Source organism: Lucilia cuprina, chromosome 5 (genome assembly GCF_022045245.1).
Source record: "Lucilia cuprina isolate Lc7/37 chromosome 5, ASM2204524v1, whole genome shotgun sequence".
Lineage (NCBI taxonomy): Eukaryota > Metazoa > Arthropoda > Insecta > Diptera > Calliphoridae > Lucilia > Lucilia cuprina.
The window spans coordinates 2,795,105-2,815,878 of record NC_060953.1 but is presented as its reverse complement, the minus strand read 5'-3'; the positions used below and the strand labels follow the sequence as shown (position 1 = coordinate 2,815,878).

Genomic DNA, 20,774 nt, shown 5'->3' with positions numbered 1-20,774 from the left:
TATCTTTAATGTTATTGTGAATAAATAAACGATTTTTGAATATTATGAAAACCAATAGATAAGCTGTAGATTAGTCTAAATTTCTGTTAAAATTAACTAATATTTTGCTTCACTTACTCACTCCCTTTAAAAGTTTTTAAAAATCTTTAATTCATTCATTCTTTTACTAATTACTTATAATACCATTTATTTAATGTTCACTAAACCATTTAAAAAGTGCTGCTATAATTTAACTTAATTAAATATAAACTGTTTTTTTATACACTGACACAGTCTCAATTACCAATTAAGATTTAAGAAAATAATATATAAATAAATAAATATATAAAATGTGATATAAATCATTTTGTGGCTTTTCAACGCCACTCATTAACGTAAATTAATTTTTAATGACATTCGTCTTATTAAAATCTTAAAAACCTTATGAAAAGAGGCAAAAATGTTGAAAACAAAAAGAACGAAACTTAAAATGTTCTTCAAAAGTTTTTACATGAATAATTCTGATTAACAGCATTTACTTTTTTTAATTACTCTACGAAATGGCAGGGAAGTAAGAAAGGGTGGATGGAGGAATTGGATATTAACTTTCTTTCAAGAAATTAAGAGAGAGTAAGAGGAGAAATGAGGAAAATAAGTATTTGAAGTATTTTAAGGAACTTTTTCAATAAATAATTTCAATATTGAAACTAGCTTTCCTCTAGCACACACTACCACGGTACCAATTACTGGACTAGTTACTGGTGGCCTGGATTTGTAGTTTTACTCTGTGATAAGTTAACTGACAACTATAAATCCGACTTTCTACACTAAGAAAGCCAATTTTTTTACTTAATGAAGCAATTGTGTACTTTTTACTCACTAGCTACTGGACTAGTACGTTTGCAGCATTTACCTACTTACCTTTTTTCTTCAGATTTCCCTTAAATAATACTCTTTCTTCATTGTTGTTTTCTTCATAAAATAATGAAATTAATTTCGTTTTTTATTATACAATCATTTATTACAATTAAATTTTTCTGTTTTATTACAATTAAATTCATATTAATTTTATAAAATCCAAAGAAAAAATAAACATTTAACCTAAAACACTGGTCAGTGAAAGAACTCTCATAACTGATCAAATTTTTCCTCTAAATATAATGACGTTAAACTTCAATCCCATATCAAAGCAATCATTTGCATACTCTCTAGCTTCCAAAGAAAAAAACTTGTCAGTTATGAGGTTTTACTTTGACATCAACTAAATGTTTTTCTTTTTTCCTTTTTAATGTAATTTTTCTTTAATCATATTTATATGGTTTTTAATTTTTGTGTATTTACACCTGCTAGAAAATAAAATCAAATACATGCTACAATTTTCCTATGAAACTAAGTTTTGTTACTATTAATATTTATGCTATTATATTAAACAGTGTCTAATAAAACTTTTAAGAAAACAAAAAAGAATTTTCAATTAATTTTGTTTTCAAATTTTAAACAAATTAAAAAAATTTGTTTTTTTAAGTTTTTTTTTCATTAAATTTTTTTTACTTTTGTTTTATTCAAACAATTTTGTTAGACACTGTTAGTTGTTCATTATAAATTTTTCTTTTCTTAGAGATTTTTGCAAAAATAAAATTTGATTTTGAATATTTTGTAAAAAAGCATTTTTTAAGCAATTTAAAAAAATATTTTTCTCTTAGAAAATTGTCTTAACAAGACACTTTTCTATACGAAAAACTGTCTTAACAAGACACTTTTCTATACGAAAAACTGTCTTAACAAGACACTTTTCTATACGAAAAACTGTCTTAACAAGACACTTTTCTATACGAAAAACTGTCTTAACAAGACACTTTTCTATACGAAAACTGTCTTAACAAGACACTTTTCTATACGAAAACTGTCTTAACAAGACACTTTTCTTGTTAAGACAGTTTTCGTATAAAACTCCATTTTGTTAAAATCATTAATTGCTTTAATTAAACTTTTCGTCAATTTAACAATGACGTTCAAAATTGCCTAAAATTTTACAAAATATTTTCAATTATTTTTATAAAATTTAAAGAAAAATATTAAAAACAAAAAAAAAGTAAATTATTTTTAAATAATTAATCTCAGTTTTATTGTAAATTTATTATATTTTTGTTGTTGTTGTTTGGAATATATAATTATATATGATTTAATTATGTATTTATATATTTTATTATATATAATGTTTGTTGTTGCTATTTATAAGTACTTTTGATTTTCCATGTTATAATAAAATTGCACCGATCGTTGTAGAATTTTAAAACAATTAAAAAAGGAGTAAAGGAAAAAGAGAGAAAATCCTTTTTTAGGTTTTGTTTTTGAGGGTGTGGTGTGCTTCTATTGCCTAGTTTGTTATGGACAGATTTAGCTCTTCGCATTCATCGGATGGCGGTCAAAATATAACTGTTAGAGGCCTACGAAAATCTCCACTAGCAGCCGAACTAACCGAAGCGGTATTCGTTGAGGCGGCTGCCGTTAATGCGCCATTATTAAAACTTGCTGCTGCACTTTGGTTGTATTGAGCATATTGAGAGTATTCTAATTGGCTGTCGTTGGGTGAATGTAAATGAGATTTTGAATCGGGTATAACGCCAATCGGACCACTACTACTATTACCGCCCGTATCCAAATGTGGTGAATTGTCACGTTCATCTACATTATTGTTGCTATTCGAAGAGGCATTGTTGCTGTTGTTGTTGTGGGGACTGGCTATGCCCAGACCATTAAGCAGGTGTTGTTGCTGATGATGTTGATGAGCCACAGCAGCTGCGGCTGCCGAAGTATTATGCTGCTGGGCACCATAGATTTTCGTTATATCAAAGGCATAATTGGCGGCTCGATCTTGATACATTTTTGAATCGAAATAGGCCTTAGTTAAGACGCTGGGATCTAAATAGGCGCTATAGGCTGCACTAGCCTGGGCTGCTTTTGAGGATTCGTAAAGAGATCCTGCTGTGGCAGCTGTGCTTAGATAAGAGTTGCGATCTAAAGCAAATTTGGGCACCTCCATTTGTCCGGATATAGATGTCTGCAAAGAAAAAGAAAAAATAAAAGAGAAATTGTTTAAAATGTATCAGAGATTAAGAGACAATTGTTGTTGCTTGTCTACTGTCTAATTGCGCATGATGACACTTTAGTTTTTAATGCGATTTGGTTACTTTGCTAACAAAAGGAATCACTTTTATTGAACATCCCTTTCAGAGACTTAACCATCAAACATTAATGGGATTGCAAATAGCCATGAATTCAATTGGATTCAATTTAATTGTATTATTTGTATTGAATTGAATTGTATGGATGGAATCCTTGTGTGTTATAAAGAGAATCCTTTTTTTAGTGTTTGTAGCCGCAATTAACAACTCAAGTGGAAAAGCAAACAGTACAAATTGTAGCAGGTTTTCTAAAACAAACAACCAACAAGAATATTTATTGCAATGTAATCGCATTTATTTAAAATAATGTTTATTCATCTTCTTAATTTTTTTCACAAAAAAAAATTGTTTTTCAAAATCCTGTCTCTAAGGGGGGAGGTTTTCTTTTACGAAATATTCTCACATTGTTTAACTAAAGGGAACAAAAAAACAACAAACAAATAAATAAATAAATTGTGAAAACAGTAACGGGATGTATATACGCGTCCGCTGTTGTTTGTAACCCTCATTTTCATTCAAAATATAGGGTGTCGAGTCTATAATTACATTGTTAACACATCATCATCTACTCTGATTTCAAATTCATACTCAAATAAAATTGAATATGTTTACACTAGCAAACCTTTAAAGCCCTTTTAAACATTCTAAACCGCCCCATCCAATGTCCTCGTCATCATCATCATCATAATCATGGTTTATAAACGTGGTGTTATAATTGCAGCTTCGTAAGTTGTTTCCTTTCTTGTTTTTGCGTCTGTTACCATCACAATTTGAAACCAATTGGGAATTTTGTTTCAAAACACAAATATTTTGATTGTCGTAATCAATTAATTGTGTTTGTGTTTAACACACACACACTCACTGACATTTCCACTGCCAAACAGTGTTAAACGAAATGAAATTTAAATGATAGCCTAGGTTTCGAAAAATGGAATACAATGTGTTACATTTAAATGGTTTCATCTTTCAGCTTAACTGTGGCCAGTACAAGGAATTGTGTTTATTTTGTTTAACAGGATTTAATATCAAAAACATATGTAACACTTTAGAGCTAAAGGGGAAAGGTATGCGACAATCTCTTTCCTATGCTAGAGACAAATTAGAGTCTTCTTTGTCGGTCTAATATGTCATAGAACTATCCACAGAAATTAATTGTTTTCACTTGACCTTTCTTAAGAATTAATCAATTTGTTCACCATGAAAGCCTTGTTATACATAAAATCCTTCTTACATCGTCTCCCTCTCACTGATCTCTTATGTCTCTCTAGTTTGGAAGATTTAGCTTCAGCGTTTAATCCAAAGAGCCATTTAAAATCTCCAGTTTTGCCAGTTTTCAAAAAAGTCCCACTACTTCAAGGTTCTACGAACCGAAATGTAAATATATTTCCACTAAGTAACTGTCAATTCCCGCAGCAATAATGCAGCAACAAAAATGATCAAAAAATACTTTTGGATTATGGCAAATTGTCGGGAAATTGAAGGATTTTACTTGTCCTCATTTCGGAAATTAAGTAGTGATATCAATACATTAAATACATTGTAATTGTTTCGTAATGACACAAAGTATTCTGAAATTGGATGGTTCCACTTGATTAGACTTCAGAGTTAATCTAAGGGTAATAGCTTTTTAGAATATCTGAAGGAGTTTCCACTGGATCGCTCTTCCTCTTTGTTCAACCTTGAAATCATGGGAAGTGTTTAAATCGAAGGACTTTAGAATCTTTTGCATTTCAAAATAGAATCATCGACACTTGTAAAAAACATCTTCATTGATTGGTGGTACTTTCATTATAACGATCTCAGAGGATTGGGACTGTAGATCTTAAATGGGGATATCTTCAGGACCAATTTTTTAAAGTTAACTGCGCAGAAAGTATTCCTTTGCTAATCATTCCAAATGGATAAATATCACGTGCTCATTAGCTTCGCAAATAGGCAGAAAGTTATTTTCGAAACTAAGAGAACGATCTTCTGGACTTCCAAACATATTTTGGAAAGATTCTCCGAACTAATATCAATATCAGGAACTGTAATAGCTTTTCAAATATCTGAAGGAGTTTGCACTGGATATCACTTCCTCTTTGTTCAACTTTGAATTTATAGGAAGAGTTTATTCAGTGTATAAATCGATGGACTTAAAAATCTTTTGCAATGGGAAGTGCAATCATCGATACTCCTAAAAATCATTTTCATCGATGGTACTGTCATCATAACGATCTCAGTAGAATGATGTCTTCAGAAGAAACTTCGCTAACATCTTGTGCAAATCTGTCCATAACCATCACGTGATCATTGGCTTCACAAACATGCGAAAAGTTATCTTTAAAACTAAGGGAATGATCTGCTGGACTCCTAAACATATTTGAAAAGATTCTTCGAACTAATATCAATATCAGAATCTGTATTTCTAAATATTGTCATTGGGTAGCGCAAATTTATATTCAAATGTCCTCAGAACTAACGGCACAACTCCCAGGATCTTGAACTAAAATCACAACTATAAATTGGAGTTCTTTTAAGGAAGATTAGACTGAGAGAACATTTCTACTAACTCGGATATCGGAATATCAGGATATCATTTCTAATGTTTAAAGAAGATTAACATTTTTCATGTGGAAGATTCTTGGATAGAGGAGCTTGAATGTTTGTTGGGAATTGAAGTATCTAGTTGGGTTGCAGGAGAGTTTAAGCTGTATACCACAACTTCAGAACCTAAGTTTCATGTTTCTGATTTTGTCTTCATTCCGTCATCCTCTTCCTCATTCAGTCTTCACATTTGGGTTTTAATGGACCATCATTGTTTCGTTTAGATGAGCTGATCATTTCTTTTGGTTAATATCATTCGCCAACTTGTTGATTTTACGGTTTAGCTGAATGATCGTTAGATTGTCTTTTCTTTGGTATTCTTTCTCTTTTAAAAGTGCAGCTCTGCAAATTATCGAGTCACTGTCTTCATTCATGTTTAAGCTGGATAATTCAAGTATCAGATACTTTTGACTCGATTTCGGAATAAACTTCAAAGGAAGAATCTGTGAAACTCAAAGACGCTTGTTCCTGTTCTTTCCTTTTTGCCAATTTTAATATTTCGAATGCTCAAGAATTCAATCAACTACTCTTAACCCACAATACATACATAGACTCATTGAAATAGCTTTTATCTTTGTCTGTCCTCCTCCCCCATTGACCGCAGCCACAAACAATAGCCACTCCGTTATAAGTACATACAAACAACAAAGCTAAAGTGATTATTTAAATGTGAAAATCTTCAACTCAAGTGAAAATTATAAACTCTATAATTTAAAGTTGTTGTTGTTTTTTTTAGTAACCATGGCAAAAGATAACGCCCCAAAAGAAATATAATAAAACTTTCAACACTCGCTCTATACAAAACGTCAATACAAAATTTATTGCTCAACATATAGACATCGACGACAACGATGTCCATCAAACACTTACATATACATATACCTGGTATTTGACTTATTATATTGTTCCTGCAAACGACTAAAAGAACGGTGAACAGTTTCTTTTTTTGTTGCCACCTTTTCTTACTTTTTGCCACAAACAAAGCGCATACGACAGTCATGGATTTTAATAACTTGCTAATGAATACATTGCAACTCGCTAACAAGGCTGTCACATCTATTCAGACAGAAGAAGAAAAAAAAAACACATACAGCCATACACAAATCATTCATACTTTCAACCTATCTCTCACTTACATACATTTAATGAATATGTGATTGCGTCTTTTGTATTGTTCGTTTGGCATGACTTTGAGAGGGTGTAGCTTTGTTGTTGGTTGGCAACGCAACTGTTACCAACCTGGTGATTATTATAATTATGTTGTTGCCAAACAATATGTCAAGGGAATTTTCTTCTTTAAGTCTTTGTTTGTTGTACATACATACACACATACATACATATGTATATGTTTTGTGGTTAAAGTTCAGCTATTAAGTTGAGAGGGAGTTTCTTTCAAACAATAGATCTAAAAGAAACTTAAGGTTTTAGCATCACACCTTGTTTTAATGTTTGACTACAGAAGCTTGTGGTTGAGCAGGGGAAGTAGGCGGATGTTTAAATAGAAGTTATGTGGCACAACGTTACTTAGGGGCTTTAATTACTCTTCTTTAATGATTGTTTTGTGTGTGTTTGGGGCATAAAGAGTATGTGCTAATGAGTGTAATTATGTGATTTTAAGTGAAATTGTTTTTCTAATCGTGGGGAATGAATCATTTAAAGTTATTTGCAACATTTTCTAGAGATTTCTTTGCATTAAAATGTTTTCTATTTGGATCAAGGAATTGTGATTCGCCATCGCCAAATTTATGTTTCCTCATGCGAATGATTAGATTAACCACCTAACCATGGAGTTTTGATCTTGTAGATTAATCGACAGAGTTCCGAACGCATCATCGTGTATGTGACGAAAATTGTTGTTGGTGATTTCGGTGTTGAAGTTTTGAAAGAACACCAAATGATAGGTGTTCATTTTCAGCAGAATGTCTTGGAAAAAAGCATAGAATCGCTGTCAATTTTTAAGCAATGTTTCAAACCTCTTGAAGATTATTATAAAAATCATTAATCTACAGTTTAGATTAATATTGTTAGCAAATTGCTAGTAAATGTCGGTTCTGTTTGGGTACAGAAACTGCTCGGAAAGGCATTGCCTTGTAAGATCGTTCATCATCAAAAAATTGTTTTTAATCGTTTGTCTGCGCTGATTTTTTTTGCAACTTCAGAAGATTAGGACAGAATAAAGTTCAAATTGCTGTTTTTTCGTTGGTGATTATTCCTTATTTCCAAATCTCACTTTTTAATTCGGTAGTTCATTATTCGTCTTCCACATTCACACATCTGACTCCAAAAGTTTATTGGGCGTTGTTTGCAACGTTGTATTGGAAATTTCTGCATAGAATAATAGCCTTAATAGTCTTTGCAACAGGAGAATGAAAGGACATGGAACTAAACGATTTATCACCGGTTTCGTTAGCCCAATTCACTAGCATCAACCAATTGTCTACAATCGACAGACTTCGCAAATTTTCTTTAAAACTTCTGTATATCAAGTCAAGTCAGACTTGATACAGAAGTCCGAGGAAATTCAGACAACAATTTTCATCTAGCGGATTTTTGAATAGTTAATGTTGTGCTCTTATAATGGTTGGTCCTCAGAGGGAATATTTCACTGGGAACTTCCGAGTTGGTTGGTCCACAGATAGAGTATTTCACTAGAAACTTCCGACATTATGTTTGATGTTTCCACTAGGTTCACCTTCGTCTGATTTCGTCCTAGAATATACTTGCTTCGTTTGGTTTGGTTTTGCAGATGTTATTGGGTACTAGTATAGCTTCTTGAAAGTTCATGAAGCTAATCGGAACTATCTAAAGATGCAAGTGGTATATTCTTGATGCTGATTTAATTGCAAATACTCGAAATTGTGTATCATAACTTAACAAATTCCGTTTGTATTGGACTTTCCTTGGATCTCTCATTCTTCTGATTTTGGTATTTTGTTGGCAAATTATTAAATCGCTAATGATAATGCCTTGTTGTAAATTTTGGTAATCCCTGGGTCTGGTTTGATATCCAGAAGATCCTTGTGTTATTTAGTGAAGCTCAAGGGGGTTAATCAGAAATTCCTTAAATTACAGCTTTTCTTCCTTATTCCATTGACTGTCGTTTTTAAGGTTTAGTTGAAAGATTTTAGGTTTTACCCACAAAGTTTTGCGAAAACTCTTCGAGTCTTTAATCTCATTCGCTGTCAGCAATCAGATTTCTTCTGCTTAACATTATTCTCCAACCTTTTGATTTTACAGTTCAGTTATGCAATTTTTGTATCGACTCGGTTAAATGCGTTTGAAGTTAGCTTCAAAAGATAGCTAACTTCCTCAGTTGTATCTTTTTTTTCCATTTTCTGCAAGGTTTTGTTGACATATTGATGATATTTCTGGATTAGAATTTTGGATACCATCGCTTTTCACTTTCGTGTTGCAAGTCTTTGAATCGTCACGCTCTTTTGGAAGTCGTTCTTTCTGAGCAATTAAAGACTAAACGTTTTAAAAGTTTTTTAATTGATTCACCAACCTTTTGATTTTACAGTTGAATTATTCTTATTCCATTGCCTGCGAAGTTTAGTTGGGATACCCATGGTTTTTCTGGATTGATATTTAAGATGTCATCGCGTTTCACTTTGAATTGCATGTCTTTGAATCTTCACTCTCTTTTGAAAGTTCCAGTTGCAAGTCTTTGATCTCTGCGCTCTTTTGGAAGTCGCTTTGCAGAAATTTCTGAATTTTTTTGTTGAGCAACTAGGGATTTTACGGTTTAACAGGACTTGAGAAGTCTAGCTCGCTGATGTTAATATCTCTGCTTTCTCGGGTCACATTGGTTAAGATGAGGATCAAATGATTAAGCAACAACTTGAAAGATCTGGCATCTGAAATACCACGATCAATTTGAAGCGAATTACCTCAAACCTTCTTTTAACTACACTGGGTAGTAAAGAACATCATTGGAGAGTACAGAAAGGACGTTTATTAAACTCCCTGTTGTCCCTACAAATTTGGCCATTCCTTAAAATGTGACAAAAAACCAACCAAGAGAAAAATATGAAATAATAATACAACACCAGTTGATTTTTTACGCTTATGGCTCAACAAAATTCTTGATAAAACAGCTGCCAACAACTTGGGTTCTTTTTCCTTCTACATATTTATATGTATAAGACCGTCCTTACAAGTGTCACCAAAGCATATGTGGTGTGCCAGCAGCAGTACTTACTCCTTAAAACTCTTAACGTATAGTAGTTTAATGTACTTGTCACATCGTCATCATCATAATTTAATTTAGTTTGTTTTTGTTGTTGTTGCAGTGTTGATGTTGTTAGGCTGGTTTGTTGGTTCGTTGGTTGGTTGGTTAACTTTAAAGGGTGCTTCTTTCTGCCTTTATATTAAATGTTCATAATTGAAAAATTACAAGGTGTTATACGGCATCAATGAGTGCCTAAACACTCTCGTTAGTAAATAATTGAGTTGAGTAGAGTTGTGTGATGACTTGCCAAAAATGTTACAAAAAAAGAGGAACTAGACTATAGCGTAACGTTGGCTAAAAAGGTTGCACAATTACAAGGCTTTAAGGATAAACAAATAAAAAACTAAATAGAGATAAAGGTTTAGTTATTCGAATAAAGGTAACACTTGTCTAGAGCAAATGTTGGCCAAAGGCAATACACAGAAAGAAATATTCTTAAACAGAAGTAGATCATAGAAGTATATTTTGTTTTGTTGAAAGTTAGGTGTTTTATGTATTTTTTCTCTAAGTGTTTTTGTTATTCTTTTATTTAACCAGGTTTTTTTGTATATGTTTCCAGGTTTGCGCCACCACTTTTTTTGAAGTGGGCGTTCTTTAGAGGAGTTGGAAATTATGTCATTAAACAATCAACGAAATAATTTGCAGGTGTGACGATGGCTAACGACCACAACAACCTTTTTAACGCATACACTCGCACACACACACAGGTATGTTAACTAAAGTTTAGATCAAACCAACAAACGATCGATCAATCAAGTCTTCATATACCATTCCCACTATTTAAAGCATTCAAACAAAACCGTTGATTAAAATCGTTGTCTAGTGAATCAGCATTTAACAAATTGCTGGCTACTGTACTTATATATACAATACATATTTAAGACTAGACCTTGAGAAGAGGGAAAAGAGGTTTTTTTATAAACAAATTTAAAAACCAAACAATTACCACATTTCCTTTTTGAATCAAGGTACTTGAGTTAATTGTTGATCGGCTTTTTTACTTGAACCCTTTTATCCCCTCAATTTTGTAACAATTTAAATAACTATCGACTACTACTCACCTGTGATGTTGGTGGATTCGTTTGCGTTAGATGACTGCCTAAATGATAAGCGGCTGCTGCTGGTCCCGGCGCAAAATAACTGGGCGTTATGCCTGCAAACAAAAGATTATTTTAAAAGGGTTTTTTGTGGAAAGCATATAGTGTTGTCAAAAGGTCTGTAACTATTTCTTTGTTTCGATCAAATTGGTACTTTATTAAACAATTATCATAATAATAGATTGTCTGCCCTAGCAATGCTGACCTCATCTTTTCTAATTGTCCAAGTGATAAAGCAGATTTTACTCTTTAACCTTAAATACATTTTTGGAAATATAAGAAACTATTTCAACTTTAGAAAAGACTTTTATCTTAGAATGTAAATTTTGCTCTTTTTCACCCCATCAAAGAGGCGGAAAAAAGTACAATGCCAGACAACAGCGGAAGGACATTACTATACAAAACTTTTCTGACATAAAACCATATATTACTCCAGCTAATATTAACTGCCTCTACAATAGCTGAGTTAAGCTAAATTTCTATTTATTATTTACTCCCCACATAACTCAATTATGTCCACAATTGGTGGTTTCTTCTCAGTAACCCCTAAGAAATATTGCTCCCCCCTAATAAGCCTCAAATAAATATTTATTTAGCAATCATTCTAACTCAAGCACGTTTTCTCTGGCCAATGTCCTTCTCTACTAACGTGACAATTCAATGCTTGTCTATCCTTTTGCCAAACATCTTTGTTTGTTTTTTTTATTATCTCATCCTTTATAAGTCTTTTTATATACTTATAGTTTTTCCTTAATAAGCTTTTGTTGTTTTATTATCTATAACATATTGTTTAGATTTGTATGCTTAGCATAGTTCCCTTGTGTGTATTTTGTCAAAAACATGTTTGTAAATGACATCATAGAAACAATAATTAACTAATTATTTAACACCAGAAAAGCCAAAAACAAAACCTCAATTAGCCAATAACATTAACAGCTACTTAAAACTAAATGCATTCGTAACAAAAGCCCTATCTCTACTATTTAAGGCAAAAAAGGAACGTATATGTTTTCACTCAAAATATCGAATTTTGGAAGGATTTACAAGTGATCACAGATTTTCATCCTTTTGGCTGTAGCTCTTCTAGTTTAGCCAGAAAATGGACTTTTAGATTTTCACTCAAAAAATCGAGTTTTGGAAGGATTTACAAGTGATCACAGATTTTCATCCTTTTGGCTGTACCTCTTCTAGTTTAGCCATAAAATGAACTTTTAGGTTTTCGATCAAAATATTGAATTTAGGAAGGAAATAAAAGTGATCACAGATTTTCATCCTTTTGGCTGTAGCTCTTCTAGTTTAGCTAGAAAATGGACTTTTAGATTTTCACTCAAAAAATCGAATTTTGGAAGGATTTACAAGTGATCACAGATTTTCATCCTTTTGGCTGTAGCTCTTCTAGTTTAGCCAGAAAATGGACTTTTAGATTTTCACTCAAAAAATCGAATTTTGGAAGGATTTACAAGTGATCACAGATTTTCATCCTTTTGGCTGCACCTCTTCTAGTTTAGCCAGAAAATGGACTGTTAGGTTTTCACTCAAAATATTGAATTTTTGTAGAAAATAAAAGTGATCACAAATTTTCATCCTTTTGGCTGTAGCTCTTCTAGTTTAGCCAGAAAATGGACTTTTAGGTTTTCACTCAAAATATTAAATTTTGGTAGAAAATAAAAGTGATCGCAGATGTTCATCCTTTTGGCTGTAGCTCTTCTAGTTTAGCCAGAAAATGGACTTTTAAATTTTCACTCAAAATATCGCATTTTTAAAGGAAATAAAAGTGATCACAGATTTTCATCCTTTTGGCTGTAGCTCTTCTAGTTTAGCCAGAAAATGGACTTTTAAATTTTCACTCAAAATATCGAATTTTTAAAGGAAATAAAAGTGATCACAGATTTTCATCCTTTTGGCTGTAGCTCTTCTAGTTTAGCCAAAAAATGGACTTTTAGATTTTCACTCAAAATATCGAATTTTTAAAGGAAATAAAAGTGAACACAGATTTTCATCCTTTTGGCTGTAGCTCTTCTAGTTTAGCCAGAAAATGGACTTTTAGGTTTTCACTCAAAATATTGAATTTTTGTAGAAAATAAAAGTGATCACAAATTTTCATCCTTTTGGCTGTAGCTCTTCTAGTTTGGCCAGAAAATGGACTTTTAAATTTTCACTCAAAATATCGAATTTTTAAAGGAAATAAAAGTGAACACAGATTTTCATCCTTTTGGCTGTAGCTCTTCTAGTTTAGCCAGAAAATGGACTTTTAGGTTTTCACTCAAAATATTGAATTTTTGAAGGAAATAAAAGTGATCACAGATTTTCATCCTTTTGGCTGTAGCTCTTCTAGTTTAGCTAGAAAATGGACTTTTAGATTTTCACTCAAAATATCGAAGGAAATAAAAGTGATCACAGATTTTCATCCTTTTGGCTGCAGCTCTTCTAGTTTAGCCAGAAAATGGACTTTTAGATTTTCACTTAAAATATCGAATTTTGGAAGGATTTACAAGTGATCACAGATTTTCATTCTTTTGGCTGTAGCTCTTCTAGTTTAGCTAGAAAATGGACTTTTAGGTTTTCACTCAAAATATCGAATTTTGGTGGGAAATAAAAGTAATCACAGATTTTCATCGTTTTGGCTGTAGCTCTTCTAGTTTAGCCAGAAAATGTACTTTTAGGTGTTCACTCAAAATATAGAATTTTGGAAGGAAATAAAAGTCACAGATTTTCATCCTTTTGGCTGTAGCTCTTCTAATTTAACCAGAAAATGGACTTTTAGGTTTTCACTCCAAATATCGAAATTTAGTAGGAAATATAAGTGATCACAGATTTTCATCCTTTTGGCTGTAGCTCTTCTAGTTTAGCCAGAAAATGGACTTTTAGATTTTCACTCAAAATATCGGATTTCATCCTTTTGGCTGTATCTCTTCTAGTTTAGCCAGAAAATGGACGTTTAGGTTTTCACTCCAAATATCGAATTTTAGTAGGAAATATAAGTGATCACAGATTTTCGTCCTTTTGGCTGTAGCTCTTCTAGTTTAGCCAGAAAATGGACCTTTAGGTTTTCACCCAAAATATCGAATTTTTGAAGGAAATAAAAGTGATCACAGATTTTCATCCTTTTGGCTGTAGCTCTTCTAGTTTAGCCAGAAAATGGACTTTTAGGTTTTCACCCAAAATATCGAATTTTTGAAGGAAATAAAAGTGATCACAGATTTTCATCCTTTTGGCTGTAGCTCTTCTAGTTTAGCCAGAAAATGGACTTTTAGGTTTTCACTCCAAATATCGAATTTTAGTAGGAAATATAAGTGATCACAGATTTTCATCCTTTTGGCTGTAGCTCTTCTAGTTTAGCCAGAAAATGGACTTTTAGGTTTTCACCCAAAATATCGAATTTTTGAAGGAAATAAAAGTGATCACAGATTTTCATCCTTTTGGCTGTAGCTCTTCTAGTTTAGCCAGAAAATGGACTTTTAGATTTTCACTCAAAATATCGGATTTTAGTAGGAAATATAAGTGATCACAGATTTTTATCCTTTTGGCTGTAGCTCTTCTAGTTTAGCCAGAAAATGGACTTGTAGGTTTTTACTCAAAATTTCGATTTTTGGAAGGATTTACAAGTGATCACAGATTTTCATCCTTTTGGCTGTAGCTCTTCTAGTTTAGCCAGAAAATGGACTTTTAAATTTTCACTCAAAAAATCGAATTTTGGAAGGATTTACAAGTGATTACAGATTTTCATCCTTTTGGCTGTAGCTCTTCTAGTTTAGCCAGAAAATGGACTTTTATGTTTTCACTTAAAATATCGAATTTTAGTAGGAAATAAAAGTGATCACAGATTTTCATCCTTTTGGCTGTAGCTCTTCTAGTTTAGCCAGAAAGTGGACTTTTAGATTTTCACTCAAAAAATCGAATTTTGGAAGGATTTACAAGTGATCACAGATTTTCATCCTTTTTGCTGTGGCTCTTCTAGTTTAGCCAGAAAATAGACTTTTAGATTTTCACTCAAGAAATCGAATTTTGGAAGGAAGTGATCACAGATTTTCATCCTTTTGGCTGTAGCTCTTCTAGTTTAGCCAGAAAATGGAATTTTAGGTTTTCACTCTAACTATTGAATTTTTGTAGAAAATAAAAGTGATCACAAATTTTCATCCTTTTGGCTGTAGCTCTTCTAGTTTAGCCAGAAAATGGACTTTTAGGTTTTCACTCAAAATATCGAATTTTGGAAGGAGTTACAAGTGATCACAGATTTTCATCCTTTTGGCTGTAGCTCTTCTAGTTTAGCCAGAAAATGAACTTTTATGTTTTCGCTCAAAATATCGAATTTTAGTAGGAAATAAAAGTGATCACAGATTTTCATCCTTTTGGCTGTAGCTCTTCTAGTTTAGCTAGAAAATGAACTTTTATGTTTTTACTCAAAATATCAAATTTTAGTAGGAAATAAAAGTGATCACAAATTTTCACAAATATCGAATTTGGAAGGAAATAAAAGTGATCACAGATTTTCATCCTTTTGGCTGTAGCTCTTCTAGTTTAGCCAGAAAATGGACTTTTAAATTTTCACTTAAAAAAATCGAATTTTGGAAGGATTTACAAGTGATCACAGATTTTCATCCTTTTGGCTGTAGCTCTTCTAGTTTAGCTAGAAAATGAACTTTTGTGTTTTCACTCAAAATATCGAATTTTAGTAGGAAATAAAAGTGATCACAGATTATCATGCTTTTGGCTAAAAATCCTTCCAAAATCGAATTTACAAGTGATCACAGATTTTCATCCTTTTGGCTGTAGCTCTTCTAGTTTAGCCAGAAAATGAACTTTTAGGTTTCCACTCAAAATATCGAATTTTAGTAGGAAATATAAGTGATCACAGATTTTCATCCTTTTGGCTGTACCTCTTCTAGTTTAGCCAGAAAATGAACTTTTATGTTTTCGCTCAAAATATCGAATTTTAGTAGGAAATAAGAGTGATCACAGATTTTCATCCTTTTGGCTGTAGCTCTTCTAGTTTAGCCAGAAAATGAACTTTTATGTTTTCGCTCAAAATATCGAATTTTAGTAGGAAATAAAAGTGATCACAAATTTTCATTCTTTTGGCTGTAGCTCTTCTAGTTTAGCCAGAAAATGGACTTTTATGGAAATAAAAGTGATTACAGATTTTCATCCTTTTGGCTGTAGCTCTTCTAGTTTAGCCAGAAAATATACTTTTAGATTTTCACTCAAAATATCGAATTTGGAAGGAAATAAAAGTGATCACAGATTTTCATCCTTTTGGCTGTAACTCTTCTAGTTTAGCCAGAAAATTGACTTTTAGATTTTCACTCAAAAAATCGAATTTTGGAAGGATTTACAAGTGATTACAGATTTTCATCCTTTTGGCTGTAGCTCAAAAAATCGAATTTTGGAAGGATTTACAAGTGATCACAGATTTTCATCCTTTTGGCTGTAGCTCTTCTAGTTTAGCTAGAAAATGAACTTTTATGTTTTTTACTAAAAAATTCCAGTTTTGGAAGGAAATAAAAGTGATTACAGATTTTCATCCTTTTGGCTGTAGCTCTTCTAGTTTAGCCAGAAAATGGACTTTTAGATTTTCACTCAAAATATAGAATTTTGGAAGGAAATAGAAATGATCACAGATTTTCATCCTTTTGGCTGTAGCTCTTCTAGTTTAGCCAGAAAATGGACTTGTAGGTTTTTACTCAAAATTTCGATTTTTGGAAGGATTTACAAGTGATCACAGATTTTCATCCTTTTAGCTGTAGCTCTTCTAGTCAGAAAATTGACTTTTAGATCTTCACTCAAGATATCGAATTTGTGAGGAAATAAAAGTGATCACAGATTTTCATCTTTTTGGCTGTAGCTCTTCTAGTTTAGCCAGAAAATTGACTTTTAGATTTTCACTCAAAAAATCGAATTTTGAAAGGATTTACAATTGATCACAGATTTTCATCCTTTTGGCTGTAGCTCTTCTAGTTTAGCTAGAAAATGAACTTTTATGTTTTCACTCAAAATATCGAATTTTAGTAGGAAATAAAAGTGATCACAGATTTTCATCCTTTTGGCTGTAGCTCTTCTAGTTTAGCTAGAAAATGAACTTTTATGTTTTCACTCAAAATATCGAATTTAGAAGGAAATAAAAGTGATCACAGATTTTCATCCTTTTGGCTGTAGCTCTTCTAGTTTAGACAGAAAATGGACTTTTTAGGTTTTCACTCAAAAACTCGATTTTTAATAAGGATTTACAAGTGATCACAGATTTTCATCCTTTTGGCTGTAGCTCTTCCAGTTTAGCCAGAAAATGGACTTTTATGTTTTTACTCAAAAAAATGATTTTTGAAGGAAATAGAAGTGGTCACAGATTTTCATCCTTTTGGCTGTAGCTCTTCTAGTTTAGCCAGAAAATGGACTTCTAGGTTTTCACTCAAAATACTGAATTTTTGAAGGAAATAAAAGTGATCACAGATTTTAATTTTTTTGGCTGTAGCTCTTCTAGTTTAGTCAGAAAATGGAATTTTAGGTTTTCACTCTAAATATTGAATTTTTGTAGAAAATAAAAGTGATCACAAATTTTCATCCTTTTGGCTGTAGCTCTTCTAGTTTAACCAGAAATGGACTTTTAGGTTTTCACTCAAAATATCGAATTTTGGAAGGAGTTACAAGTGATCACAGATTTTCATCCTTTTGGCTGTAGCTCTTCTAGTTTAGCCAGAAAATATACTTTTAGATTTTCACTCAAAATATCGAATTTGGAAGGAAATAAAAGTGATCACAGATTTTCATCCTTTTGGCTGTATCTCTAGTTTAACCAGAAAATTGACTTTTAGATTTTCACTCAAAAAATCGAATTTTGGAAGGATTTACAAGTGATTACAGATTTTCATCCTTTTGGCTGTAGCTCTTCTAGTTTAGCCAGAAAATGGACTTTTAAATTTTCACTCAAAAAATTGAATTTTGGAAGGATTTACAAGTGATCACAGATTTTCATCCTTTTGGCTGTAGCTCTTCTAGTTTAGCTAGAAAATGAACTTTTATGTTTTCACTCAAAATATCGAATTTTAGTAGGAAATGAAAGTGATCACAGATTTTCATCCTTTTGGCTGTAGCTCTTCTAGTTTAGCCAGAAAATGGACTTTTAGATTTTCACTCAAAAAATTGAATTTTGGAAGGATATACAAGTGATCACAGATTTTCATCCTTTTGGCTGTAGCTCTTCTAGTTTAGCTAGAAAATGAACTTTTATGTTTTCACTCAAAATATCAAATTTTAGTAGGAAATAAAAGTGATCACAGATTTTCATCCTTTTGGCTGTAGCTCTTCTAGTTTAGCGAGAAAATGGACTTTTATGTTTTTTACTAAAAAATTCCAGTTTTGGAAGGAAATAAAAGTGATTACAGATTTTTATCCTTTTGGCTGTAGCTCTTCTAGTTTAGCCAGAAAATGGACTTTTAGATTTTCACTCGAAATATCGAATTTTTAAAGGAAATAAAAGTGATCACAGATTTTCATCCTTTTGGCTGTAGCTCTTCTAGTTAAGCCAGAAAATGGACTTTTAGGTTTTCACTCAAAATATTGAATTTTAGTAGGAAATAAAAGTGATCACAGATTTTCATCCTTTTGGCTGTAGCTCTTCTAGTTTAGCCAGAAAATGGACTTTTAGATTTTCACTCAAAATATCGAATTTTGGAAGGAAATAAAAGTGATCACAGATTTTCATCCTTTTGGCTGTAGCTCTTCTAGTTTAGCCAGAAAATGGAATTTTAGGTTTTCACTCAAAATACTGAATTTTTGAAGGAAATAAAAGTGATCACAGATTTTAATTTTTTTGGCTGTAGCTCTTCTAGTTTAGCCAGAAAATGGACTTTTAGATTTTCATTCAAAAAATCGAATTTTAGTAGGACATAAAAGTGATCACAGATTTTCATCCTTTTTGCTGTAGCTCTTCTAGTTTAGCCAGAAAATGGACTTTAATGTTTTCGATTTTTTTGATTGATTTTTAACTTACCAGCCCTTAAAGCCTCTACTGGTACCGATGGATATGGCATTGGATAGGGATAACCATCTCTTCTCAAAGCCTTGGGTTTTCTTCTCGGTCGATATTTATAATCGGGATGTTCTTTCATATGCATGGCTCTAAGATAAATTAATAATGAAATTGGAACTGAAAAAGAATTACACTAAAACTGAACTCACCGCAGCCTCTTAGCTTCATCAATAAATGGACGTTTTTCTTCTTCGGTTAAGAGTTTCCATTCGGCTCCTTTAAATAAAAAGAAAAATCGTAAATAATTTGAATCAATATTAATTACCTTTCACTTTTCAAATATTTGCTAAACCATTGAAAATGTTGTAACGGTTGCTAGTGACAAGGATAATTTCAATTTGTTAAATAAGGACTACAATAATAGTAACCAAAAACAAGAGCTCTTGCTGAAGAATAATATTGTAAGAATATTGTTCTAATAGAAAGACAGTTGTCATTTACATTTGTAGACAATATATGAACATACTTGAGAGTGTAAGTAACTTAATGAAGTAAAATTCCAGAGAAATGATTCACTATTGTTGTTTAATGGAAAACGGGATGATACCAAGAAAACTTTGTAAATAGCTAAAAATATCCTAGATTTCTGAAGACCCTGTAATAATCTAGAAAACCTCCTACAATTCCCTACTCTCTTTTATGAAATAGAAAACGCTACAAAATTTACACAACTGTAATGAAGACTTTTAAAATGAAAAGCAATTCGTACACAAAACTTAACACAACATTAAGGACATGTTCTACCCCTACTTTTGCACATACATACATATAGAAAACACACACTCTTATAAGTTAAGTACTCCGTAAGATATTGACAATCTGAAAACAATAACAATTGTCAACAACATATAACAAATCTGAGAAAAAGCTTTTGTCGTTATGAGGATAACATTTTTGAAATTGTCAACAACAATTCTGTATTCCTTTCATTCCATTCTCCTGCTATATGTGCACACATACATTTACAGCAACAATAATTGTTAAAAAAAAAAGAGAAAAATGGATTTAAGTTCCATTAAAAATATAAAAACAACTACAACAAATATACAAAAGAAGACAAGACAAGTTACCAGTGAATGCGCAAGGACATGCTAAATACATACTCATACATTCCCCCAACTTATTTATAGCTATCTCTTGTTGTATTGGGGAAAAAGGAAGAAAAGATTGTTTGGTTTGTTGTTTCACTCTTTTGTTTCTCAAGGCAACTTGTGACAAATAATAAGTGTGTTGTTTACACACACATAAATATTATCTTACCTGTTTTTTTTGATGTATGTGATAGATACAAATGTAGATTAAACAGGATGTTGGTAGAGAGAAAGCAAAAGAAAACTATGTTCATTTGTTAGCTTTTTGTGTAGCATACAAATAGGGTGTTTTAATAAAAACAAATTTAAAGGTGTGCTTAGTATAGTATAGTCTAGTCTATAATCTAGTCTATAGTATAGTCTATAGTATAGTATAGTCTATAGTCTAGTCCATAGTCTAGTCTATAGTCTAGTCTATAGTCTAGTCTATAGGGTGTTTTAATAAAAACAAATTTAAAAGTGTGCTTAGTATAGTATAGTCTAGTCTATAGTCTAGTCTATAGTCCAGTCTTTAGTCTAGTCTATAGTCTAGTCTATAGTCTAGTCTATAGTCTAGTCTATAGTCTAGTCTATAGTCTAGTC

The 20,774-nt window shown here is 31.9% G+C and overlaps 1 protein-coding gene and 1 long non-coding RNA gene across 2 annotated transcripts in view; one reads left to right on the top strand and one right to left on the bottom strand.

Moving 5' to 3' along the window:
* The window catches only part of LOC124420079, a 74,673-nt gene that overhangs the window by 12,914 nt on the left and 40,985 nt on the right, over window positions 1-20,774 (top strand). The window contains exon 2 of the long non-coding RNA XR_006941016.1: window positions 10,541-10,688. This is a non-coding gene — a long non-coding RNA (uncharacterized LOC124420079). The remainder of the gene's footprint in view (window positions 1-10,540; window positions 10,689-20,774) is intronic.
* Window positions 1,951-20,774, bottom strand: part of LOC111675227 (box A-binding factor) — a 52,596-nt gene continuing 33,772 nt past the window's right edge. Inside the window, exons 4-7 of the mRNA XM_023435954.2 lie at window positions 19,251-19,317; window positions 19,063-19,190; window positions 11,043-11,134; window positions 1,951-3,040 (exon numbers count right to left, since the gene is read on the bottom strand). Coding sequence (XP_023291722.1) covers window positions 2,405-3,040; window positions 11,043-11,134; window positions 19,063-19,190; window positions 19,251-19,317 — 923 coding nt within the window. The 3' untranslated portion in view covers window positions 1,951-2,404. The remainder of the gene's footprint in view (window positions 3,041-11,042; window positions 11,135-19,062; window positions 19,191-19,250; window positions 19,318-20,774) is intronic.